A 20,731-nucleotide genomic window follows, 5' to 3' on the forward strand; every position below is an offset into this window, starting at 1 on the left:
TGCCAAAGGGGGAGAAGGGTAAGCTGTAAAGGCCTCACGAAGGACTGAGGGGGGGCAGCAGTCAGTAGGGGATCCTGACGTAACCTTCTTGAGAAGGGCTAAGAATTCTGTCTCAGAAATTAGAGGGATCTGGGTCAGCTGCCTGGGATTGAGAAAAGGCAAAGAGGGCTCAGACCCATGATGGTAAGAGAGGGCTGAGGATAGAATGCTGTTCTTAATGTTAACTATCTTTTCGACAAAGAAAAGGTTTAGAGAGTGACAGAGTGCCCGAGATGGGAGGGGTTTAGGGGTGATCCTGTCTAGGTTTGACAGCTCCTCGACAATAGAAAAGATGTCCTTGGTTTTAGTGGCGGGGCTGGCAATCTTATTTGAGAAATACGTGGATTTAGTTCGCAGGACTGCTAGTTTATAATCTTTGAGCAGGGTGGCGAAATGTAGTTTCTTGTCAGGGGCATAGCCTCGTCACAACTTCAGGGCTTTAAGGTCGTCCGTAAACCATTTTTGGGCATCATGAGGGCATCTAAGTTTTAATTGTCTATGAGGGGCCACGATGTCGCTAGCTGACTCTAGCCAGTGTGTAAGGGCAGAGGCTTGGGTGTCAATAGATCCCAGACTGGAGGGGATGGAGGTTTTAAGTAAAGTGGCAAAGTCGTTGAGATTAGCCCTGTTCCAATTCCGGGCTAAGAGGTTTCCCTCCTTGAGTCTACTAGGACTGGGACTGACTATAATAGAGAAGGAAATTATAAAATGATCTGACCAAAGACAGGGGAAAATGAGGGGAATAGAGATGTCCAGGTTAGATGTCCAAACCTGATCCAAAATATGGCCCTTGATGTGAGTAGCTGTCTTTATGTGTGAAATACAATTCATGCTGGACAGGAGCTCAGTAAATGATATGGAGCAGGTGTTCTCCTTAGCATGAGAGGGCCAGTAGTTAAAATCGCCCAGAACCAAGATTCTGGAATTATTAATGATGAGTTGGGATAGCATATCGCCGAACAGCAGAGGGAAATTCTGCATAGGTTGGGGGGGGGCGGTAGACTAACACACAGATAAGTGGGGTGGTGGGGGATTCCAGTCTAGCCGTAAGGAATTCAACTGAGGGAATACCGATTAAGGTCAAAGAGGAGAATTGAATGGGATTTTTAATAATTGCTGCTACCCCACCTCCCGGCCTTCCAGAGGCTCTATTTACATGGAGGATGTAGTAACCAGTAGGGATTGCAGCAAGTAAATCAGGAGCAGAGTCATCGTTCAACCAAGTCTCAGTGAGCAAGAGTATATCCGGCTGCTCAGAGTCTAGCAGTGCAAAGATTTCCAGCTGATGCTTTACCAGTGATCGTGTGTTAAGGTAGATCACGGTCAGCTGATTGGGTGAAGTCTGATTATTGGATAGGAAAGGAGTGTTAGGAGTATTAGAAGTGTTAGGGAGGGAAGTTAGGAGTGAACCTGTTATCTCGGGAAAAATGTCTCTGGTGCAAAGAAGTCCCAGTGACTCACAGTTTGACAGAATAAGGGGGGGGGGGGGGGCCCTGTATGAATGAAGTCGGACCAAATCTATGGAGGAGTATTTCCTCAGACCAGCAGGGAGACATGCCCCGTGACCCGGCCGGCCGTGGACGGGCGCAGACGGGCTTGCCTTAGGCGCGCCTTTGGCGCGCAGACGGCGCGCCCGCTGCGCTCGCCCGCTGCACATCCGGCAGAGGCACATCCTTTATGGCAATGAGGGGGGGCGTGACCTCGCAGTGGTGGGCGTGGCCTCGCTTCAGGCTATGGCGGCGAAGGCAAGGTTTTTCCCGCGACAGTGTTGATCAGCTGTGCGGTGGGATCTAGAGCGAGTATTCCAGAGAGGGAGAGTGCCCAAGGAAAATATAGCAGTAAGTGATGCCACAATGTAAAAGACAATATAGTTTTAAGAAGCGCTAAGCTATCTCCCGGCTTCCACCTCAGGAGCAATTTGTTTCAATCTCAATGTATCTGGGGGAGGAATCGCGCGCCTAAAATGCTTTCCGGGGGGGGCGTGGCCTCGCAGTGGTGGGCGTGGCCTCGCTTCAGGCTATGGCGGCGAAGGCAAGGTTTTTCCCGCGACAGTGTTGATCAGCTGTGCGGTGGGATCTAGAGCGAGTATTCCAGAGAGGGAGAGTGCCCAAGGAAAATATAGCAGTAAGTGATGCCACAAAGTAAAAGACAATATAGTTTTAAAAAGCGCTAAGCTATCTCCCGGCTTCCGCCTCAGGAGCAATTTGTTTCAATCTCAATGTATTTACACGCGAAGAGTGAAATTGGATCCTGAGGAATATAATTTGCAGTAACATTCGGATTTACCAGCAATTGCCATACCAACAACTTTCAGAAGCAGTTCTTCATTATTAGTCAACGTTAACAGTACTTGCCATACAAATAATTTTCAGAAGCAGTTCTTCATTTGCAAAGTCACCCTGTTTATATTTTAAGTGCCATTATCACAGAACTATTTTAAAATTTACAGGGAAGATATATATATATTTTTTTTAAAGAAAAATATATATACATATTTTCTTGACATTTATTTTAATTGCTTTTCAATTTATTTTCATGTAAATTCAGTACCCTTCACTGCCACTCTGTGTGCTTTATTAATTCAAACAAAAAATATGCAATTTGATCCGCCAGATAAGTTTCTTCAGAACAAGGGTGATCCACTGATACCTTGGACACGATGGAGAGAAGAATTTCTCAACTATATGAAGGCTATTGATGGAGAGCGTATGGGAGCAGAAAGAAAAAAAAGTATATTGCTACATTGTTTGGGGTCGGAAGGTCAGATGGTGCTCAGAGCTTTACCAAAAGTTCCTCCTTCTGAAGGGGAAGGGTCTAATGTATATAAAGAAGCATCACAGCGAATGAAACAGAGATTTAAACCTGTCACAAATATAGCTCAAAACAGATATACATTTTATACCAGGGTACAAAATGAAAGTGAGTACTTTGATGATTTTTTAACTGCCTTAAGAGCTTTAAGTTTACACTGTAATTTTGGCGCAATGTGTGACGAAATGATCAGGGGTCAGAATATAGTGCATGTTAAAAATAAGAAAACTAAAGAAGGTTTGTGGGAAATTGGTGACCCAAAATTAGCAGAAGCTATATCTACTGCAAAGGCGCTAGAGCAATCTGAAAAATAGATGCTGACTATTAAGAACACTACTATTAATAAAACAGAAGCCAGTGATGAAATTTGTGTAGTCAAACGCCCAGAAACACAACAAAGTGAGTATTCTCTTCCAGGGTTGAATTCATCTCGTAGTACTAATTTTAGCGGCCACAAAAAATTTGACAGAAATGATAGAACAGGTATGTGGCAGCAGATTGCACATGGCCTCTTTTAGGGGTTGCCCAGCAATCAACAAAGAGTGTAGGAAATGTGGGAGAATAGGGCATTTTTCTTCTGTTTGTAGAGATTTAAGAAGAAACAGTGTTCCTGCACATGGTAAAGTATCTTCCATTTCTGAAGGAAATGACACTCTGCACAAATGTGGTTCTTGTGGATGCACAGAACAAAACAAAGGTTTTGTTGTCCCACTGTATGAAAGCATCTCTAGCATGAGTGATCCTGACTCCAGTCAGTGTAAGAGATCTCCTATGTGTATAGTTGAGGTTGCTGGTGTGTTATTGGACCTCATGGCTGATTCTTGATCTCCATGGACCATTATTTCAAATGAGTATTTTCTTGAAAGACTTAGCAATGTGTTAACGCTAACCAATATGTTACCATCTGACATCAGTGTGCAAAGTTATGATGGATCCAGAATAGAGATACCTGGTTACTTTGATGTGAATCTTTGTTTTAAGACTAAAAGTACTTGTGTTAAATTGTACATTGCTGTCAAAGGGATTAATGTTTTAGGATGGAGGGATCAATGGAGTTGGGAATTATCCTCAATCCTCGCTCAAAAGAACCCGTATTGCTTGATGAGGAGGCACATATGAACAACATTTCTGCTATTTCGCTTCAAGAAAAGGAAAGCATAATTAAAAAAACCTTCAATGATGTGTTTTCAGACACTCTAGGTAAACTAAAAGATTTTTCTCATAAAATAAAACTTAAAAGCAATGTCACGCCTGTGAAACAAAAATTGAGGGGTGTGCCTATAAATGTCAGAGAAGACCTAAAAAATATGCTGGGTGACTTAGTGACTGAAAGTATTATTGAGCCCATCGATTCAGCTGAATGGGTTTCTCCCATTGTTTTGGTAAGAAAATCTGACCAAAAATTGAGGGTATGTGTTGACCTTAGGGCACTTAACGCTGGAATTGTTATAGACTGTCATTGCCCTCTCGAACATAAATGAAGTTGTCTCCATGTTGGAGGGTGCCAAAGTATTTCCCACCTTAGATCTTAGGTCAGCGTACCATCAGATTTCCCTTACTGAAGAATCTAAGCCACTTACAGCTTTTATCACACCGCAGGGTTTGTATCAATTCACTAGAATGCTGTCTGGTTTGGCCTCTGCGGCATCTGTATTTCAAAAGGTTATGTTTAACATTTTTAGGGATTCTGATAAATGTTTCCAGGGCGACATATTGATATTTTCAAAGAATGAAGAGGAACATTTCAAACATCTGACAGAAGTTTGTGAAAGGTAGAGAAATAGTGGTTCAACTCTAAAGGCCAATAAGTGCAAGATGTTTAAAGCTTCGGTGGAATATTTAGGCCACACTTTATCTAGTAATGGGGCGGTACCCAAGAAGTCAATTGGGAAAAGGCATTGTTAATGCACCTTCTCCCACGAACAAAGATCAGTTACTATCGTTCACTGGAATGTGTGAATATTATAGCAAGTTTGTGAACAATTTTGCGTCCAAAATGGAACCCCTTAGGAAATTATTGAGACTTAAGGCTGTTTTTTTGTTTTTTTTTAAATGTGTTTATTAGTTTCAACCAAGAGAAGGTTAACAAAATCCACATTCCATTACCAGAGTTCAACTCCAAACCAACCGCTCCAGCCTACCCAACCCCCACCCCCCCTTGAGGCAGAAGAAGCCAAGGACAAGTACATTGACAAAATAGAAACAACCCACTATTATACAGAGGCAGAGTTATCAAAGGAGGTTACACTGAGAAACAGCCAATGGGGACCCCACAAACGGGCCCAATACAAACCAAACTCCGCGAATGATGAGGGGATCAAAGTTACAGCAAATCAGCAAGTACATGAGGGCACACAGTGTTGATATAGAGGGCTTATATAGAGTGACACTACAAGCCCGGCCTTGTCGACAGGTATGCGGTAAGCGGAGCCCAAAAGTCTCTGGGACGAGAGGTTTCAGTTGGCTCTTCTTCGTAAGTCAATAATTGAGTTTTACAATACAACAGCTCACGCAGCCATTTTTTAATGGTCGGAGTATGTTTTGCCCCCCAACATTGCGCCACAGCCCGCTTGGCAAACAAGATAGATACAGCAACTATGCGTCTATTACAGGGCTTTAGGCGGTTCACATAACCCAATAGACACACCGCAGGTACACATTGCATGGGTTCCAATACAACATCAGTGAGTAGTTTCGTCACTTCCGGCCAGAAGGCAGACACACCCGCACATTGCCATGCCACATGCAAAAAGTCTGCATCTGCCATGCCACACCTCACACAGTTAGCAGTGTCACGCAAGCTGTATCGATGCAGTTGCAGCGGCGTATAATATAATTGATGCAAAATTTTAAAATGAATCATTCTGAGGTTGCAATTAGCCGTAAGTCGACCTGTCAGAGTGCTACATGCCGTCCACTCTTCAGGCGTAAGAACTGCCCCCAATGCCCTCTACCAATGTACACAGGAGGGGTGATCGCTGATGTCTCGTTCTCGTAAAGACGCGTTATAGAGTTTAGTGATTAGCTTATGACGCTTTTCACCCGTCAGCAGCACTTGCAACGCCCGCAGCGCGGTGGGTTCCGCAGGATAATCTGGGTATACAGTCTTAACGCCCTGTCGCACTCAGATATAGGTAAAGCTAAACATAAAACCACAATCAGCCCCCTTCTGGGCCTCCTGCAATGTTTTAAAACGTCCACCTAAGTACAGGTCACCTAACGTCAGAATACCCCCTTGGCCAGATCATGTCGGGCCTGCGGCTCACGCCCCACGCAGATATCAGGATGTGATAACAATGGCAGCGATGGAGCATACACGTAGGGTGACCTAGCCCGCTCAGCCAGCATCCGCCAAGCCCATGCCGTGCAGTAGACAGGGTTTATCTCCGTTCGCGGTCCGCCCAAGCCCCCCAATAAAGTTGCCGCCTGTATCGGCAGGGGAAGAACCGCATCGGATTCAACTGCCAAATGGGGCTGATATCTCTGTGGAAAGTGCCAATTGTGCGCAAATTGTGCTTGGGCACAAAGGAAATATAATCTAAAGTCTGGGGCTTCAAACCCTCCCCGTTCATAGGGCTGCGCCAAGAGATCCCAAATACACCGTGGTTTCTTCCCTCCCCACACAAACGTTATCAATGTGGATTGAAGAGTATAGAAGTATGCTTTATTCAATTTAATAGGGATATTGACAAAGTAGTAAAGCAATTGAGGAAGAAAGGCCATTTTAACGACTGCTATTCTATCAGCCAAGTAGAGGGGTAGACGTGTCCAGCGTTCAACCTGATCCGCCATACGTGTTACTGCCCACCCATAATTTTCTGATATCACAACCTCTGGGTCCCTGTGTACCCAGACCCCCAGGTATTTAACAGGGTCCAATGACCAGAAAAGTGGAAACTCCAGGTCAATCTCCGTGGTGTGCGCCGTCAACGGAAATACTACAGACTTGGACCAATTTATTCCGAGACCGGAAAAGCGTTCGAATTTAACATATTCCGGTAAATAGACCGCTGGTTCTCGCACATATAGCAACATATCGTCCGCATATAGCGAGATGATCAGCGGCCGTTGACGGACCCGTAAGGCAGCAGCTCCATGCAACTGCCGGAGCTTACAGGCTAGAGGCTCAAGGGCAAGCGAAAACAGCATAGGCGATAGTGGGCAGCCCTGCCGTGTTCCGCTCCCTATGGGAATTGGGCATGACACCCAACCATTCACCCGAACCCGGGCTACCGGGTGATCGTACAGTACCCTGATCCATTTTTTAAAAAAGGGAGGAAACCCCATGCACAGCAACACCTTAAACATGTAGGGCCATTGCAGAGAGTCAAAAGCTTTTGCTGCATCAAGCAGCACAGCAACTGCTTGAAAGTCGGGAGCAAAATAATGCAGAGTGGAGAATAGAGTGCGGAGATTGTGCGTCGTGGACCGTGCAGGGGCAGACCCAGACTGATCGGGCAGCACCAAGAGGGGAATAAGCGGCTGAATCCTAGTTGCAATCATTTTGGCGAGAATCTTCGAATCTATGTTAATAATAGAGAGAGGTCTATAGGAGTCGCACTGATCTGGAGGTTTATCCGGCTTTAACAGCGTCACCAGTAACGCCTCCTTGAGGGACGGTGGCAATTCCCCCTTCTCGTATGCCTCCGCATATACCTCCAAGAGATGAGGAGCAAGCTCTGACACATATGTTTTATAAAACTCGCTAGGGAGACCATCCATGCCTGCTGCTTTACAAATCAGCAGCGACATAATGGCCAGTTTAACGTCCTCCTCATCAAATGCCTGCACCAAATATTCCTGATGGGAGTCTAGATACTCGCCAATTTCTTCAGGGGACAGGGCCCCCTTTGCTGCATATACTTGGGTGTAAAACTGTACAAGAACAGCACTAATCTCAGGGGTGGAATAGTGGACAACCCCGTTGGCGTCCCGCATTTCTGTTACGTATGTCTGGGATCGCGGCGCCGCCAATTTTTGTGCTAGAGAACGACTAGGCAGCCCTCCCTCACCGTAATAGCGGGCTGTCTTCCGACGGGAGCAGTGAAGTAATTCCTGCTCCACTGTTGCATTGTACTCCGTTACCAGCGTACGGATAGCCACCAGTGCCTCAGAGGATGGGTTGGTTTCGTACTCCCGCTCACAGGCAGCAAATTCGGACGCCAGCGTTTTAATGCGGCGCCGGATATCTCGCAAAACTCCTGCCTGTGCTCCAATACAGACACCACTGATGGTGACTTTAAAAGTCTCCCACAGCACTCCTGCACTGTCCACAGAGCCCACATTTTCCCAAATAAAATTCCTAATAGCATCAGCTACCGTTTGCTTGAACACTGGATCTGTTAATTCAGTAGGTTGTAACCACCAGGTGAAGGGCGGCCGCTCACATGTGGGAATCTGCATGGTAAGAAGCACCGGAGAGTGATCCGACAGCGTACGTGCTTCATGTTTCACCTCTACAACCCAGGAGCTGGCCTCCTCAGCTATGAGCCAGAAGTCTATACGGGACCAGGAAGTGTGTACAGAGGAGACAAACGCACTCTCCCGACCTGCAGGATTGCGAAGTCGCCAGATATCACGCAAATTACCAGCATCACATATTCCCAGCATTACTTCCGAAGCGCGTTTCCGTCTCACCTCACTACATCCCTGTCTGTCAAGAGTCAGGTCAAGGCATATATTAAAATCACCCCCCCCCAGATGATTACAGCAGGAGGAAAGGCCAAAATCCTACGCCATACATCTGAATAGAAGGATGAGTCATCTGAGTTTGGACCGTACACATTCACCAACAACACAGTCATACCCCCCAGTTTCCCATGCAACAGCGCCACCCGCCCCTGCTCGTCACTTTCCATTCTAAGCGCAGTGAACGGGACACCCTTTTTAACAAGAATAATCACCCTTCTAGAATATGAAGAGTAGGAAGACGCCACCTTAATAGCAGCCCATCGCTCACCCACCTTCTTTACCGTGTCAGTGGTGAGATGAGTCTCTTGCAACAGAGCCACATGCACTCCCATGCGATCCAGATACGCAAACATCATTCGGATCTTTCTTGGCGTGTTAAGTCCCCTCACATTCCAGGTCAGGAATTTAACATTACCAACCATAACAATACCTCTTGTGGCAAAGTAAACAAATCCTCCATACTTCAGCATTCCCCCAGCCCTCCCCAGAAATCCGCCAATGTACATGCCACAGCATACACTGAAAAAAACCACAACATCATTCTGCCTCGTCCAGGAAGTCCCCTGACCCATTCCCCCCATCCCCTCACCCACTTTAGCACCCCCAACTTGCCAAAGCCATCCCATTCCCCCAGGCCCCATCCCCAACGTTGAACAAGAAGACAGCATAACCATTGGGGTACACCCAACAGGGGCGCTTGAGAACTACTAGCCTCCCAACATAAGGGAGGTGGCTGAGCAGGTCTATCACTGTGCCTGAATCCAAGCCTATACCCAACAGCCTAGTTGTATTGGCAGGTAGAGATGCCTGTGCTAAAGAAATGGAGCCGCCCAGGCGACCAAAAGGCAATCACTACTCAGTACTGTACGGATATAAGGGAACAACAAGGGGGAGCAGATCCTGGCATTCTAACAGTGCAGACTGTCAATATAACACATTCCTTCCCCCCGCTTAGTCCTGTGCCTCAGTCTCAGCCGCAGTCTGCGCCTCGCGTCATTGTCTTTTTAATTTTTTTGCATGATCCAGGGCTGCCTTAGGAGTGGTAAATATCTTGCAGTCACTGTCTGGGCCAGCCTTCAAGCGCGCAGGGTAGAGCATGGCATACGGGACTCCTTCGGATCTTAAAAATTTCTTTACCGCGCCAAACTCTTTGCGGGCCGCCTGCATCGCCACGGTAAAGTCCGGAAAAAAGGAGAGCGTGTTGCCGTGATACTCGATTGTACCTTTGACTCGTGCCAAGCGTAGTATAGCATCACGGTCCCTATAGTTAAGCACTCAAGCGATAATGGGGCGAGGTGGGGCGCCGGGCACTGGATGAGCTGCAAGAGACCTATGAGCACGCTCAATAATGAACATCGAAGACAGGTGGTCAGTGCCAAAAATATCTGTGATCAACTGCTCAACATACACCTCCATCCTCCCCACATTCATGGACTCCGGCAGCCCCGTGATGCGAATATTGTTCCGCCTAGAGCGTGCCTCCAAATCCTCATTCTTTGCTTGAATGAGGGAAAGGACTTTTTCCATATTTAGAGTCTTTCCCTGCATATCGCTCAGCCCATCCTCGGTGGCCGAGACCTGCTGCTCCACTTCCCCCATACGTGCACTATGTTTCTCCAGTTGAGACGACATGTGGTCTAAGCGGTGGTTCACCGCCGCCATGGTCCCTTCCATAGTCTGGAGGCTGCGCTGCATGGCCATAAGAGTGGCCTCCAAGGTGGATTGCCCCGAGTCCTGAGCGCCCGCCTCGGAGTCCGCAGCCGCCTTCTGAGAAGGCTTAGGGGTCTGTCACGCCTCGAATGTGAGGCGTGGTTGGGATTTGTCAGCACGTCCCATTTTGATAGTCAATTTAGGCGACGCAGCGCCCCAAAAGACCCAAGTCCACGCACAAGGATCTGACCTATCCCCATGCACTCCGCAGCAGAGCCCCACACTCCTCTCAACAGCAGCGTCACAGCAATGACCTTCCCATCCGCAGGGGACGATTGCAGAAACAGGACCCCAGCAGCAGATGGCACCACACCTCCGCAGTCCGACTTTAGCAAGATCCACAATGTAGGCCCTTCGCTCAGTTAATCCAGCAACCACAAGAAGGAGTGCAGGGAAGGGCTGCACAATACCTGACAGGGTTTGGTGTGGATGCCAAAAGATACCACTTAGGAACAACGCAGCTCAGATTACCCCAGCAACTGCCAAAGCTGCCAATCGCTCTTCATGCCCCCAGAAGCAGTGCCGACGTAGCAGTAGGCCGCACTCCGCACCAGCCAACATCCCCAGGTATCTGGCGCCGAGTCCACGCACGTAGGAGGCCAACCACCGTCCTCCGTCTGGGGTCCAACACGATCAGCGCTCAGGATCGCTCCGCCCGCCTCGGAACAGATGCCCCCGCACCCCAGCCCCAGGCAGCAGCTACAGGCCACAGCCCACGTCCGCCCCGCACCCACCTCCTCAAGCACAGGCCGACCGCGAGCTGCGCCCCCACTCACCACCGGCCGAGTCGAGGCCCGGACACCTCCTCCCGGCGTCGCCATCCACACCACAGCTGCTGCAGGCAACGATGCCACCAAGGTCAAGAGTGACAACACCCGCTGCAGCTCCTCAGGGCAGGAAGGATATCGCGGCCGCCCGCAGCAGCCCGCCACCAGGCCACGGCAATGGCGTCAGGTCCCGCCAGCACTCCTCTTGCCGCCAGAGCCCAGACAGCGCGGATCCTGCAGCAGGCTCCCACGATAAAGGCGCCTCCGCTCTGCTCCTCAATGTCTTCGCCGCCACCACCGAGCCAGCCACCCAGCGACGCGGAGGGAGTCTTCCCGTGCTCAGAGGCCAGCAATCTCCGCAGGCGAAGCACATACACGCACCAGGAGCCAAGCGCCGTCCTGCCTGCAGCTTCAATCATTCAGCGGCCCCAAGTTATCCGGCAGGATCCAGGCAGTAAGTAGCACCTCTTAAATCATTGGGATGGCAGGTATCACAGGCGGATATTAGGTGGATTTTGGCTCAGCCAGGCAGAGCCTCACACAGGTGCGGCCATTTTCGCCGTGCGCCCTCTAGCGCCCCACGACTGCATTGGTAAAGATTCAGAATTACTATAAGAACAACTAAAAGTCATATTTATGGTCACATGATTATCTAAACCAATAAACAAAATGCATATCAAATACAATAAATAAAAAGAAAAAAACACATTAAATCTGCTTGCTGCTCTGTTGTTATACTTAGTATTCCCAAAGATAGGAATTCCCCGGATATTAACACCCTAATAACTTTCCACCCATTTGACGAATCACCACAAAACCTTACAGACATCTAGCATTATCTACATTTTGAGATGATCTAAATTTTTGTGGTGAATCGTTAAGGAAGTGAAAATATAAAAGAGGGTACCAAAGCGCGTTTTTTCCACCAAGGCATTTTCCACTATTTTATTTGACGTAGTATGAAAACAACTGGCAGGATTATACATTATGGTGCCGAGATGATGCTTTTTGGTAATTTTGGTGAGTAGGGTAAGTATTTTGTTAGTTCAAAGGCATTTAAAATCAGTGATATCTCATACCACGACATTTTGGGAAAGTACCGCATTACATGGCCGTAAAGGCATTTAAAAATATATTTAAAAAATATAAATACATTTCCATACATATTACCACTTCAATAAAGTGGTAATATGCAGGATCCTACTACTTGCCTATATCTAAGCCCAACACTGAACACAGCCAAAGTTTATTAGAACATTGGAATGGAGCTCCATTGAAACAGTGGAGTGCTCTGGGATTCTAATGGCTGATGGGAGCCCAGACCACCAACATTCCAATGTTTGTCGTTCACAGCTGTTGCTGTGAACAAAGGCCTGAAGGAGCCCAAGGGGATTTCAACCCCCTCAGGGTCTGTGAAGCCTTTGTTTTACTATTTAGAACATTCTGCCCACTATGGGTGGAATGTTGTAATAGCTTTATAGCCCTCCGAAACTGGCTATACTGTCCATCAAAGGCCCGCTCCCTTGTTGAAGGCCCTCGCCTTTGGCTCAGGCCTTTAACACTGGAATGGGTCTTTAATGGCCGGTAAATCCTGCTACGGTGGGCTATAATGCTATAGTAGAAACAATATGGTTGCCTTTTCATTCTCTAAAAACAGCTGTTACCCAATTATATACTGGCTTGTCAGCTCCATGTACCACGGTATGCTGCAACGTTATCACGGCATACCATGGCCCAAAATGTAACTAAGGTTTAGCGGAATTATTGAATTGATGTACCCTTGCGTCACTCATGGTGTCGCATGGGCAATGCAATACTTAAGTCAGGTTTGCAATGGAACGCAAGGCCACCATGCCTGGCCCTGTATCTCTGGAGAAATGCAAGGCAGCGCAATTTACTGATCTGAGTTACTCTGAACACCGTAATCTACATTGCTGCTGAATGTCACATAGATCTGTATAGCACACCATTGTAGCCACTCCATTATACGCCATTCCACTCTATGCCTCTCCACTGTACAAGACTCCGTTGTACGCCACTCCACTCTGATATTACACTGTATGCATCCCACACTGTGCGGCACTTCAGTTTAAGTCTCTTCACTGGACGTCACTCCTCTATACACTATTCCACTCTACACCATTCTATTGCACGCCACTCCATTCTACTCTAATCCACTGTATGCCACTCCACTCTGCAACACTCCATTGTACCCTATTCCACGGTATGCCACTCCACTGTACGCTACTCCACTCTACGCCACTCCAGTGTATGGGACTCCACTCTACACCACTTCATTTTACGGTATTTGATTGGACCCAACTCCAGTATACGCCACTCCACTGTATGCTATTACACTCTACTCCACGCCACAGTACGCCACTCCAGTCTACACCACTCCATTATTTGCCACTCCACTGTACTCTACTCCACTATACACCATTACACTCTATGTCACTCCACTGTGCAGCACTCTGCTCCACACCACTTCACTCAACGCTATTAAACTGAACACAACTCCACTCTACGCCACTCCACTCTACACAATTACACTGTATGAAATTCCTCTCTACATCCCTTCATTGCACGCCACGCCACTGTATGCCATTCCTCTATACACTACTCCCACATATGCTATTCCACTGTTTGCCCCTCCACTCTATGCTATTCCACTAGACGCTACTCAACGCCACTCCAGTGTATGGCACTTCACTTTATGCCACTTCATTCTACGCTATGTGATTGGACCCCACTGTAATGTACGCCACTCCACAGTATACTGTTATACTCTACCCCACTCTACTGAATGCCACATCAATCTACACCACTCCATTATAAATCACTGCACTGTATGATAATCAACTATAAACTATTACACTCTATGCTACTTCACTGTACAACACTCCACTTTATGCCACTTTATTCTGCACTATTACACTGTACACAACTCTACGTCTCTTCAGTGTGCACGATTCCACTGTATGACACTCCGCTATACTCTACCCCAATATTTGCTATTCTACTTTATACCACTACACTGTATGCTACTTCACTCCAGTGTATGCCACTCCATTCTACCCCACTCCATTTATTTTACAGAGATGGACAAGCACCCAGAGCTAAAAATCAGCACGTACGGCGCGAGGTAACACACTCCACCGCTCGCGGAACTCTCTGTAGCTTGGCGAAGTTTTGTTACCACTTCACAAACTCCGCCCAGGCCTACTCTACTCCACTCTATTCCAATCTACAATACTCCAGTCTATGACAATAGACTTTACAACACTCTTCCACTGTACTGTACGCCACTTCACATAACAACTCTCCACTTGCAACACTGGACTATACGTTTTGAAACACATTTGTATTAAAAAAAAAACAAAAAACATTGCAATTCAATGAAAAAAAACAAAAGTTAAAGCTTAGTTATAGTTAGGAAAATGTTTTTTTGAACTACACAAACAAAAAAATCTAAAGTTATAGTTATAACTTTCATTTACAATTTATCCACCACCTTCAAATTATTATAAGCAGCGGACCTCGTTACACACTCTTTTCAGTTCGCAAACCAGACAATACTACACTATAACTTGCCACTCTGCCATGCATTGTATTTATACAAATAATGTTATTTGAGATGTTATAAGTGTACAGCATATAAGGAGCAGTCTGTGTCCATCTATTGGTCCATGCTTAAAGCCTTTCATGCATTCCTCCATCTTTTCATGTTTCCCTTGATCCATCATGTCGCTATTCCATCCATCCTTCCTTTACTATTCTGTCAATCCATCTTTTCATCTTTACACTCTTGCATCCATCCTTCTATCCTTTTATCTTACACATCACACTTCCACCTATTCATCCACCCTTTTAGCATCCATACACCCATTATTTTCATCCATCATTTCATCCTCCTTTTAGCAATTCATTCATCCATCCAAACTTCCATGTATCCATTTAACCAGTCACCCAGCCTTTCATCACTCCAAACATTTTGTCTTTCACCGACCCATGCAAATATTGTTTTCTACTTCATCCATCAGTCCTTTCATCCTTGTGTCCACCTTTTCATGCTGTTGGTCTTTCTTGGCCCTGTTTAGTTTCTTTTTTCTTTTCATATGTTCTCCTTTTCAGTCTTGCTTCCAGCCCTCTCTCTCCCTCTTTCTCATGCTCTCAGTTGCTCACCAATGTATTGTGGGCACCAGAGCAAGGAAGGATACGAGCCCCTGGCTCCTATTTGAATGATAAAATACAGTAAGAAACAGGGTTCAGTGGACTCCTCAGGCATCAAGGCACAAACCCCATCAATGAAGGCTACACCCCTGCACACTCTTTCTCTTATCATTTCACATTTTAGGCCTCTTTTAATTTGACTGTCTTGGCATCCCTGACCTCTCTGTTGGTTTTCCCTTCCCTTGTGTTTTTAAGACTGTCAGATCAGACTCATAAACACCACTGATAGCATGGCATTTTCTACTCTAGGGTGATCTTAGCAGATCATCAGATGTGAGCCTCAGGAAGCAGATGCATTATGGGTAGAAACGCTGCACAATAAACAACAATGACCCCCTTCTTATAGCTTAAGTAAAGCCACATATTTCATTGTTAATGTGAGAAGTGTACAGATGTAAGACTGCTTGTGATCTGTGTATAGTGATGTTATTTGTTGCATTTAGTTGGGAATTTTGTATTGATTTATTTAGAAACTTTTCTATAGCTCATACATGGCCACCCAGGGTATCGGAGCGCTTTACAGTTAAATACATCCAGAAAGATACAAGTGGTAGAAAACAGAACATACAAAGAACAAAGTTAACAGTCTTGTAGGGCTAGGTGCCCTCTAGAGCTTGGCAGCTGGGACTCAAACTTGCGAGGTTGCCCTCAGTCTCCTTGTAAGCACCCTTACTAAGGCAGAAATTTCTTCATCAATAACACTTTGACTTCCTTTTTGAAAATGACAGTAGAAGGATTCAGTCTGACTTCGGGGGGCAGGGAGTTCCAAATCCTCGGGGTGATACCGAACAAGGTTAGATTGTAGGTTTTTCTTTTCTTGAATTTTTGTGGTTTGAGCAGTAGAGTGCTGGCACACGAATGAAAGGAAACAGTGACTGTATGCAATCTACTGCTTCCACAAGTAATGGTGAATTTTCCCAATCAAGGAATCGTGGAGGATTAAACTCTCCTAGACGAAAAATCTCAAACGTGTCACTTGAAAATTCTGAGAAACATTATTTACGGAAGACTATCCTTGACCCACTTGTAGTTTTCACCTGATCCTCTCTTAATCAACTGCGCCCATGAGTTGATGTATCATTATTTGTTAGGAGCTTATATTAGGTTATGTAGTGTTTAGAATGTGTTGATTAGAACTGCTGCAGCAGTCTGGGCTGATATCCTGGGCCCTCTGCACCTGTATGCCACGCTCTCAATAAATCTTCTTTGGAGAACTACTACGACTCCTGGATTGCAACTTAACAGCCCATATACCTCTGTTCCTCAAGCAGAGTGCAAATAAAGACGGATAAGAAATTTCATGTCAGTGGAGTTGATATGTGAATGATGTTAGAGGCAGAATTTTAATGGAATGTTACAAAAATACTTTGTTTGATTAAATGTAAATTGTTGGAAAATTGGCTGCCAGGAATGGTATTTCGGGATTTTCAGATATGGACAATGGACCTTTCTCCGGACATTCTGTGTACAAAATAGATTTCTCGATTCTGTTATCAACTTTTTTTGTTATTGTCCAATTTGAGAAGTAGATCAATTTTGACTCTGGGCATCTTGTAGTTCTCATTAAATCATCAAACTTGGCATAAGCGGAAAGCATGTCTTTCATATGTACACTTTATAGGATTCTAATTAAATGATCGGATTATAAAATCATAAAATTCCATCAACGATTAAATGTCCGCACGTGTATAGTTACAGGTGTAAACATTTTATAGTTTTAATTATAAATGACTTTGAGTGAGAAACTCATATCCTTTCTATGCAGCATTTTATGGCGAAATACAACTTTCCTTATCGTTTGTGCATTTTATTTTAAAACCCATAAACTCTACGAATTGTTAATATAACCATATGATGGATCCCAAGTTGGCCAGTGTGTCTAATAAAATAAAATTTGCTGAAAATGAAGAGTAACAGCAAAAAGAAAACAACATTTAGAAGGATCAGCACTGGTAGGTATTAGTCCTAAGTCCCCATCGGTACACCCCTAGGAGAGCTCTTCCGCTCATGCGAAACGTAGAAGGGTCAGGAAAATCTCATAAGAGCATTTCAAATATTGAAGGAATTTTCATAACAACTTAGACTTCTTTAATTAACAACAAGGGTAAAGCTTTGTTACCTGGCATTGTCCAGTCGCTAGTTTCTGAGGGAATATCTGTGGTTTCAGTGGAAGAAGTTGTAGATGGATCCTCCAGTATTATATCTAGATGTTTGGGGGTTAAAAACAAATGTTGTAAATTCATCCTTTCTTTACATTGATCATAGCGACACAAGGAGTGGAAGGTGATGATAACACACAAGGCCGTGTTTCCCCCGTAGGTGTACCATTGATAACTTGGTGTAACCTGGGATTGGGTATTATGGTGCCCTTTGATTAGTTTTACTGGGGTTTGAGGATTACTTCTCCAAGTGAGAAACTGTGAAGTGAGTGAGTACAGTCACTACTGCAACAGTGATGAAGGAAGAGTCTGCATGGGATGATTTGCCCCAGGCGTTAATAAATGACAAGTGGCTGCATCTAATACGCTGAAGGAGTATGCTAGTTACATCTACTTTCCATCAAACTTTTGAAGGGGCATGGTATAGTGCCTAAAGTCATTAGTGGAAACTCACCACATTAGCACCTGAGAGGGAGGTTACCAGGTTCACTGTTACCCCCACTGAAGGTGAAAGGAGAGATGGGAGATAGAGAATAGAGATATTTTAAGTAAAAGGAAAAAACTCAAGATGAGATATAAGAAGATAGAACTGCTTCAAAACTGAATAATGCAAAACTGGAATCTTCTGGAGAGGATAAAGGGAGATCCAAATCACAGAGCCCAATAGGATTTTAGCAGTGGAAATGTATGGGGTTGTTGTTGAAATTGAGGAAGTTTTGAGCCTGCCTGGAATCTGCAAGGGGTCTGCCACCAAAGGGGGTGAAGGAAAAGGGTCGGAGAAGTGGAGAAGGAGAAAGTGGAGTGGATTCGGGATGGGACAGAGTTCCTCTCATTTCATGAAGAAAACAAGGTTTACACCTTTTTGCGAATTATGGAGTGTGATACATATTGTTCGAACAAATTATTTGTTATTTCTCATGTTCCAGTTTTGTGTATGGTTGTTTCTTCTCCCATGCATTTCCTTGTGCCCTCATTCCTTATTAGTCTGTGCATAGAGATGTGTTATAATTAATTACTCTTAAATAAAGGCTCAGGATGACTTCCTCTTCACTGCTGGGATGTTCCTAAGGACACTCAAAATGTGAACTGCGTTTGATTTTTAGGTTGAAGTCTGCCAGGCAATGCAGCAGTCCGGCTGCTGTAGACTTATTGGGGACATGCCCATTGGTTTACATTGAGTTTGTTAGACGGCGACCTCAGAGGAGCCCGGAAGGGGGTCCTGACTACCCTGAGACCCACCCTCGAAGTATCGTAGCCGGGCACTGGCGGGAGACTCCTCAGGGGGAGGAATCTCGTATCTAGGATCGTACTTCTGGCACCACACGACACAGAGTCACCACACCGTGTGTTCTTAGAAATCAATCTTTATCAATTATGTTAGCACTGCAAATATGTACAAGGAGAGCGCGGGCTCAATGAGTCTCGGAAGGGATAGGGGGTAGCGGGACAGTCTCTGGCAAAGGTTCAAGGCAGGGACGTACCCGGCGCACAGCTCACAATCCTCGAGCTGGGGGATACGCTTGTTGTAGTTGGGGTCCGGCGGGACCGTGGGAGTCTGTGGGAGCCGCGAGTCACTCAGCGGGCTCAGGTACAAGTTCGGAGGTCTTACGATCTTCAGGGAGCCGCGAGTCACTCAGCAGGGCTCAGGTACAAGTTCGGAGGTCTTACGATCTTCAGGGAGCCGCGAGTCACTCAGCAGAGCTCAGGGGGGTCTAAGTTCCAGGAGCCGCGACCGCGTCAGCAGGCTCTCGTTGTTCCAGCGTCGAATCTCCCGGACAGTCCCAGAGCACCCCTTGTTATAGGTCGACCCCTCTTTGATGTCCGGAGTCTGAGCAGGCAGGGGTCTTGTCACCTGGGGGTCGCTTGTCGGGGTTTCCTGCCAGTGTCTTTTGATCCTTTCAGGGCCGGGTCGGGAGGAGCCCCAGACACCCAGCAGGCATGGAGCCAGCCCTCAGGGAGGCCGGAGGGCCGATCGAAACCCATCGTTCCAGGGGGGTTCAGAGGTGCGATGGAAACTGCTCCTCCCTCTCTCATCCCCTGGCAGGCGGGATGTCCTCCAGCCGGAGTGGCACCTCTAGGCCCGGGTCGTGCTGGGGCCGGGCGGCCATCTTGGTGCATGAAGTGGGCACGCGGGCCCGGGGTGGCCGAAAGGAGAGAGGCCATGGACGAGGATGTCCGGGTCGGGTGCGGGTGTTCTGGTGGGACGGAGCGGCTAGGCCGGGTGCTTGGGGCTGCAGGCACCAGGTTAGGTGGTGCAGGGGGCAAGTAGAGCCATGCTACGAGGCCGGGTCCAACAGGTAACAGCAGAGGTAGCAGTACAGCAGTGACAGCAGAGTTCACAGGATAGCAGTGACAGCAGAGGTAGCAGTACAGCAGTGACAGCAGAGGTAGCAGTACAGCAGCGACAGCGGAGGTAGCAGGAGAGCAGTGATAGCAGAGGTAGCAGTACAGCAGCGACAGCAGGATAGCAGTGACAGCAGAGGTAGCATTACAGATGTGACAGCAGAGATAGCAGGAGAGCAGAGACAGCAGAGTTAGCAGTATAGCAGTGACAGTAGAGATAGCAGGAGAGCAGTGACAGCAGAGGTAGCAGGATAGCAGTGACAGCAGAGGTAGCAGTACAGACGTGACAGCAGAGATTGCAGGAGAGCAGTGACAGCAGAGTTAGCAGTATAGCAGTGACAGCAGAGATATCAGGAGAGCAGTGACAGCAGAGATAGCAGGAGAGCAGTGACAGCAGAGGTAGCAGTACAGCAGCGACAGCAGAGGTAGCAGGATAGCAGTGACAGCAGAGGGAGCAGGAGAGCAGTGACAGCAGAGTTAGCTGGATAGCAGTGACAGCAGAGATAGCAGGAGAGCAGTGACTAGCAGTGACAGCAGAGATAGCAGGAGAGCAGTGACAGCAGAGATAGCAGGAGAGCAGTGACAGCAGAGGTAGCAGGAGAGCAGTGATAGCAGAGGTAGCAGTACAGCAGCGACAGCAGAAGGAGCAGGCTAGCCGTGACAGCAGAGGTAGCAGTACAGACATGACAGCAGAGTTAGCAGGAGAGCAGTGACAGCAGAGGTAGCAGGAGAGCAGTGATAGCAGAGGTAGCAGTACAGCAGCGACAGCAGAGGTAGCAGGAGAGCAGTGATAGCAGAGGTAGCAGTACAGCAGCGACAGCAGAAGGAGCAGGATAGCAGAGACCGCAGAGGTAGCAGGATAGCCGTTGTAGTAAAGATCGTTATCTACCTATGTACAACGCTAAGTTAGCATAACCGCGTTAAATGTTAGAAAGCCATCTTGCCGCTTTTGCTGCTTTTGCACACGACACTGTAGTC

At 46.7% G+C, this 20,731-nt stretch overlaps 1 protein-coding gene across 1 annotated transcript in view; it reads right to left on the reverse strand.

Annotated features, from left to right (window-relative positions):
* Positions 1–20,731, reverse strand: part of LOC146830289 (uncharacterized) — a 206,924-nt gene that overhangs the window by 146,522 nt on the left and 39,671 nt on the right. The window contains exon 2 of the mRNA XM_085604478.1: positions 17,371–17,454. Within this exon, the coding sequence (XP_085460604.1) occupies positions 17,371–17,454 (84 nt within the window). The remainder of the gene's footprint in view (positions 1–17,370; positions 17,455–20,731) is intronic.

The sequence above is a fragment of the Triturus cristatus genome, chromosome 5_1 (assembly GCF_964204655.1).
Source record: "Triturus cristatus chromosome 5_1, aTriCri1.1, whole genome shotgun sequence".
NCBI classification, from domain to species: Eukaryota; Metazoa; Chordata; class Amphibia; order Caudata; family Salamandridae; genus Triturus; species Triturus cristatus.